The sequence below is a fragment of the Mycetomoellerius zeteki genome, unplaced genomic scaffold (genome assembly GCF_001594055.1).
Source record: "Mycetomoellerius zeteki isolate Tzet28-1 unplaced genomic scaffold, Tzet1.0 scaffold85, whole genome shotgun sequence".
Classification (NCBI taxonomy): Eukaryota; Metazoa; Arthropoda; class Insecta; order Hymenoptera; family Formicidae; genus Mycetomoellerius; species Mycetomoellerius zeteki.
Window position 1 is genome coordinate 776,819 of NW_017257883.1, and position 5,867 is coordinate 782,685.

At 34.3% G+C, this 5,867-nt stretch overlaps 1 protein-coding gene across 1 annotated transcript; it reads right to left on the reverse strand.

The window, feature by feature from the left end:
- Nucleotides 1-233: 233 nt before the first annotated feature.
- LOC108730140 (myosin-2 heavy chain) lies at nt 234-3,720 on the reverse strand. Its single transcript, XM_018459642.1, has 3 exons — nt 1,663-3,720; nt 1,397-1,468; nt 234-329 (listed from the first exon to the last, which is right to left on the reverse strand). Exons 1-3 carry the CDS (start codon nt 3,640-3,642, stop codon nt 234-236), a joined length of 2,148 nt encoding a protein of 715 aa, XP_018315144.1. The 5' UTR covers nt 3,643-3,720.
- Between the last annotated feature and the right edge of the window lie 2,147 nt (nt 3,721-5,867).

Genomic DNA, 5,867 nt, shown 5'->3' on the forward strand with positions numbered 1-5,867 from the left:
TCTTCCATTGAAATCGCCGTAGGGAATTTTATGTCAATTGGTACATCCTCTTTTGTAAAAGTAGGCAGTAATTCTGATTCAGCTATTGCGTCCATTGGTGCTTTCACTTCTGCCAATGCTTCTTCAGAGTTAAGGAATGGTATGGAATCAATTTTTATCACAGGTTCCATTTCTTTAGCCTTCAAAATTATTAATTCGTCTTGTAACTTAATTTAACTTATTAACTTTCCATTTTATTTTATTTTTATTTCGTTCTTCTCACTCACCTTTTCCTGCTTACCTTCTGTATTTATTGTTGCATTTTCCTCCTCCACTTCTTTAGGTTTTATCTATTGTAAAACATAATTTGTGTGAGCTATAATAATATATATAATAGAGTTTTAATTCAAAAATATTGTGTTTAATTAAATTGGAAGCATTCTTACAAATTTTTCTAAACATTAATTATTGTTTTTTTTTCGAAACATTAAATACTTTGACAAAAAGTGACCTTTTCTCTCTTTGAAGAACCACAGTACATATTCCGAAAATTTTTGCGTTGAACATTTTTCTATGATACCGTTGGTAGAACTTGCGTACTATGCCAGGATTTTGAGTAAATTAAGTTGAAATGGGCCAAAAATAGCACTTTTGGCCGTTTCCAACATTTTTTTACGCCAAAACAAAACTTTGTTTCTCTATCAAGTACATACCTCGAAGTTTTTTTCACGCTGAACATGATACAGTCAAAATTGACGTAGCATATCAGAATTTTTAGTAAATTGAGGTAATAGTAAATTGAGATGATTTTTGACCCATTTTTTTTTACTTCAATTTATTAAAAGTCCTGGTACGTAAATTCTGATAACGGTGTCGTGTTCAGCGCATGAAATCTTCGAAATATGCAGTATTATAGCATTTCAAATAAGAAAAAGATTTTTTGTTGAAATACATAATTATACAGAAAGTCTACAGTTTAAGCAACCATAACTTGATGAAAATAAATTATATAATCATGAACTAAAATTCGTTTGAACATTTTTGAATTTGTTGTATTTTTAAATGCCGTAAATTTTATTTAGAAATAAGTTTTTGTTTCTTCGTAAATAATATTAAAAATGGCTAAAAATATCTTTTTTTTTTTTCATTTTACCCCAATTTACTCAAAATCTAAACGTGTTACGCAAATTCTGTTAATTTGGCATTGTGTTCAAGAAATCTTTGGAATATGGTATGTGTGTATTATGATACTTCGAAAAGAACAGTATTATTAAATAGTGAGTTATTAAATAGTAAGATATCGAGATATTATTAAATATAGTGAGAATTGAAAAGTATTGTTTGTATCATTACTCACAAACTATGATCATTACTCACTAACAATGAATCGCAATATTAGGTACATCTGATCTCTTACCCCAACATACGTGCCAACTTGTTCTGCTAAGGTATCAGCATCTTTCTTCACTTCACGACAGTCAGGATGTTTCTGAATATATGGAACGGAAATATATTACTATGAAAAAATATACATATTCTGCATTTATTGTGCTACATAATATTATACTACGTTAAACTTTTTCTAGCTAATATCATATTATTAGCTAAAATATTAATATAGTTTGTGTATATTTATATAATTGCAATATTTCTTTAATTTTAATTATAATACGAATTGTATACCGCTGCTGTCGTGTGAATCGTATCGATCGCATCAATCCACGATAAGATCGTATCCCGTTGTATCACGATGCCCTGATTTTGTTTATTTCCGGCCTCGATGTTGTTTACTTCCGACGCTCGATCTTTCAGCATCGTTACCAGCCTATCATCCACAACTTCTTTAATTGTCCGTGGCGTTACAGTTTCTCTAACGTCTATGACTTCAGCGACCCGTTTTTTCACTTTCTCGGCAATTTTTCTCTCAATTTCGACGCCAGGAATTTCATCTTCGTTCTTTTCTCTTTTTTCAATCCCGTCAACAGCGTTGTGTGATTTTTTTACTAATTCTTTTTTAAATTGCCTCTCTCGTTCCTCGGTAATCACGGTTTCATCACGTTCCTTTGTTAGTGCAGGATGTTCTACGCCCAACGCAATAAGTTCCTCATCTGTCATACCAGTAGGTGACGTCACCACATCGTTGCATACGAAATCATGTGCACACGGCACACCATCATCTGTATAAAGCTCTTCTAACGAGCCTAATTGTGCCAAGTATTCTCGAACTTCTTTGAATCTCTGTTGCTCATAAGCTACGTCTTCCGGTCGAACTATACTTTCCGCATCTTCGATTTGTACAAGATCAACCGGACGGTCGATAGCAAGATCAGCCAAGTCGGGTTTAACCGAGACGAATTTATCATCCACGATAAAAGTAGCTTCTACATCGGCGTCGGTCAAAGCGACTCTCGCCAATGCTTCCCTATCCTCAACTTCGGTTATTGCTAACGTTTCCTCGTCCACGACTTTGGTTTTCGCTAGTACTCCCTCATCCGCAACTTCAACCTTCGCAAGAATTTCGTCGTCCTTTACTGTGGCTATGTCATCTATCCTACCGATTCGCCGATGCACGACTTTAGCCTTTACCGCAACTTCCTTATCTGCCACTTTCGCAACATCATCATCGCGACCTATCATAGCTTCGACTTTCTCGATACTTAGAAACTTCTCTAGTTCCGTTCTACACGTGATTAGTCTTGCCCGGCACTTCTCGAGCGCATCTTCCAATTCGCATACACGATTCGCGAGTTGTTGATTGGCGGCAGTTTTCATGTCCAATTGTTCTTGTAATGCGCTCGTTGTACTGACCATGTCGCCCTCCATTTTTGACCACAATTCATCGGCCTGCTGAAGCGTTCTCATGTAAGTTTCCTCACGGCGTTCCAACTCGACTATTTCTCGTTTTGTTATCACCTCCTCCTCCGCTAATCGTTGTAGCTTCTCCAGACACTGAATGTCTCCGGACTCGATGGACATCACGCTAGAGACTTTGCTGAGATGTCTCTGTTTACATTGTGTATCGTCGCACTGGCACGATTCGTCCATTTCCATTGCTTCCTTTTCCATCGCTTCTTGCAGCATTCTATTTTCCTCGTTTAACCGTTCTATCGCGTTTCTTTGTTCCTCCTGAATTTTCCTGGCTTCGTCAAGTTTTCTTTTTCTTTCTTCCAACGTCGCGAGTTTCTCCGACCAAAGAGTTCGCGCTTCCTCCACCTTTTTCAACGCCAGTTTTCTTTCTGCCTCGACTTCTCGTACCCTGCAATCATAATGACAGCTCGGTGTACTGCGACAAGAGAGTTCCCTCGTGTCTTTAAATTGTTTCTCCAGAATACGCTTGATCCTGCAGACAGGCACGCCTTGTGACATTCTCCAAATATTCCATATCATCACCGCCGGTATCGAACACTCAAGCATATCCAGACGTTGTCGCAGATCTCCTTCCACCTTTTCCAATTCTTCTCTACGCTGCTCTCGTTTGCCAATTATATTACGAAGAGGACGTTGACATCGATGTCTATCGGCCGTCACCGTCATATTATCGTCAATTTTTCCTGGATTGTTATTTTCGCGTTTTGATTTATCATATTTCTCGGTTATATTACCGACTCTCGTAGAAAAGGATTCTGACATGGTCGGCTCTTTTAATATTCCATTCTCCTTCATTGCTTCTTTTTGGAAAGAATTTGTTTCTTTTATTGAGAATCTTTCTTCTTCTTCCGACGTGTCTTTGATTATAAAAATCTTTGATTCAGCGAGAATGCGACGTTCTGCTTCTTTTCCTTTTTTTTGATAGGTGATACGCTTCGATAGATTTTTATTAAAATTATTTTCGTTCTCCATGCGCTTTCTGATCGCCTGACTAAAGATTTAATGATATTCTCTAAATTTTTGATTGTGCTGTGAATTTAATCTGACCATCAAAACGTAGGTTAATTTATCTGTCATAATGTTTTCTAAGATATAGTAACCTATCATTGTAATAAAATGTAATGCAATTCCGAAGAATTTATATTTGCAATTATAAAATATACAGCTGTGCGATTTGAATCATTCTGTTCAAAATTCTATTCTATGATGCATTTTAGCGCTAAGCGGTTGTGAAATAGCGTTCCTACTTACGCGATTATTTTCATCTGTTCGGAGATTGTGTCAAAAATACATTCATTAATAGCGCTAAAGGATTTAGTAGGATTTCTAACCCAGTTTACCTGGCCAATTATTCCCTCTTGCGTCGTCGTACACATACATTATCTTCATAACCATTAAATCATGTCTCGCTGGTTGATATACGGGATACGCCTAGCACTCGTCGTTCGTTGCGTGAACGCATTACGTTTTCAACGAAAACGCACCATCAATTTTGGACAGATTCCAACGCGAGCAGATTCTGTCGGCAGATTGCCGCAAATCATTCATGAGATTTGTCATAGCACGATTACAGCTTTCGATATCCCTTTGTCATAAATCATGGTTCTCGATACGAACATGTCTGTATATCCATTTGACTATCTTTGTCATCAATGTACTGATCAAGATTGCTTTACTTTATTAGAGGAAGGTCACCGATACCGACATACCACTTTGTTTTTAGACAATATTTCTTAAACAAAAGGTAAAAATACAACTTTAAAAACATAAATACAAATTATAAAGTATCTTCTATCAGATAGTATAAGCAATTTTTATAATATTGTTTGCAATTTTGCAATAATTAAGTTTTTCGTAAGTTATGCAAAAATAAGCGTCTGACAAAATGGGCTCCAAAACTGACATAGTAGGCAATAATGCCAACATTCCTGTTCTATAAATAAAGAATCCTATTCTGTAAAGAAAACTAATTTATGAAACTATAAACATTTAAAATGACATAATATTATCAATAATACAGTCACTATTATTTTAATTACGCAATTTGCAAAAGAACACCATAAGAATTTTCTTCTCGGATTCATAGAATTTTTTTTAACTGATTTGGTATAGAAATAAGCCACAAATACCATATATGAATTATGAGTTTGTACTTCTTTAATTAGCTAAACAGATCACGTTTTTATTAGTATTAATAAAATGCAAAGGTTAGTTTCTAAGAAATAAGGGGATGTCGCTTTAGGAGACCTAAGTCAGTATCGGTGACCTTCCTCTAATATCTTTATTAAGATGATATTAACGTTTTGTTGTATCTTTCATGTTATATGATAGATATAAGACGGTAGAACAAAACTATTTTATGACAAAAATGATAATATATAAAACATACTTTATTATATTTTTATCATTAAACAAAAGATTCTTTTTTTTTTTCAATATGTACATCGAGTATAAAAATAAATTTCAAGATGCAAAATTGCCTTTCTATTAAATAATAGTGTTATTGTATATTATTATTTTATAAGCAATAAAATCAGTTGATGCGATTTATGCCAAAAAAGATGTATAAAACGTTATATGATGAGTATTTTGATGTTAAACTTTGAGATACACGAGAGCATGCATAAAAGCAGTATGGTATTCAGCAAACTATTTTTATAGTGCTCCTATATGCGTCAACCTCGGATATCTTTATTCATGCACCGTTGTAAGAAATCGTTACAGAGATATGTTGGACCGTTTAACACCTAATATTAAATTTCGCATAGAACATTTCTTAAATATCAAACTACACAATTTATAAAGTATATTTTAAAGATTTGACAGGAAACGAGAGCTGAATTCTACACTAAAATTTCATATTTATTAATCGATTTGACATAATGTATATTTTATTACTTCAATTTGATGCTGAATAGTTTTCATATTTAATAAAGTTTACGAAGAGTCGGAGCGTGAAATTTATGAAGATGAACATCTTTAAAATGATTTATGATTAAATTAAGAATTATTAAAGTTTT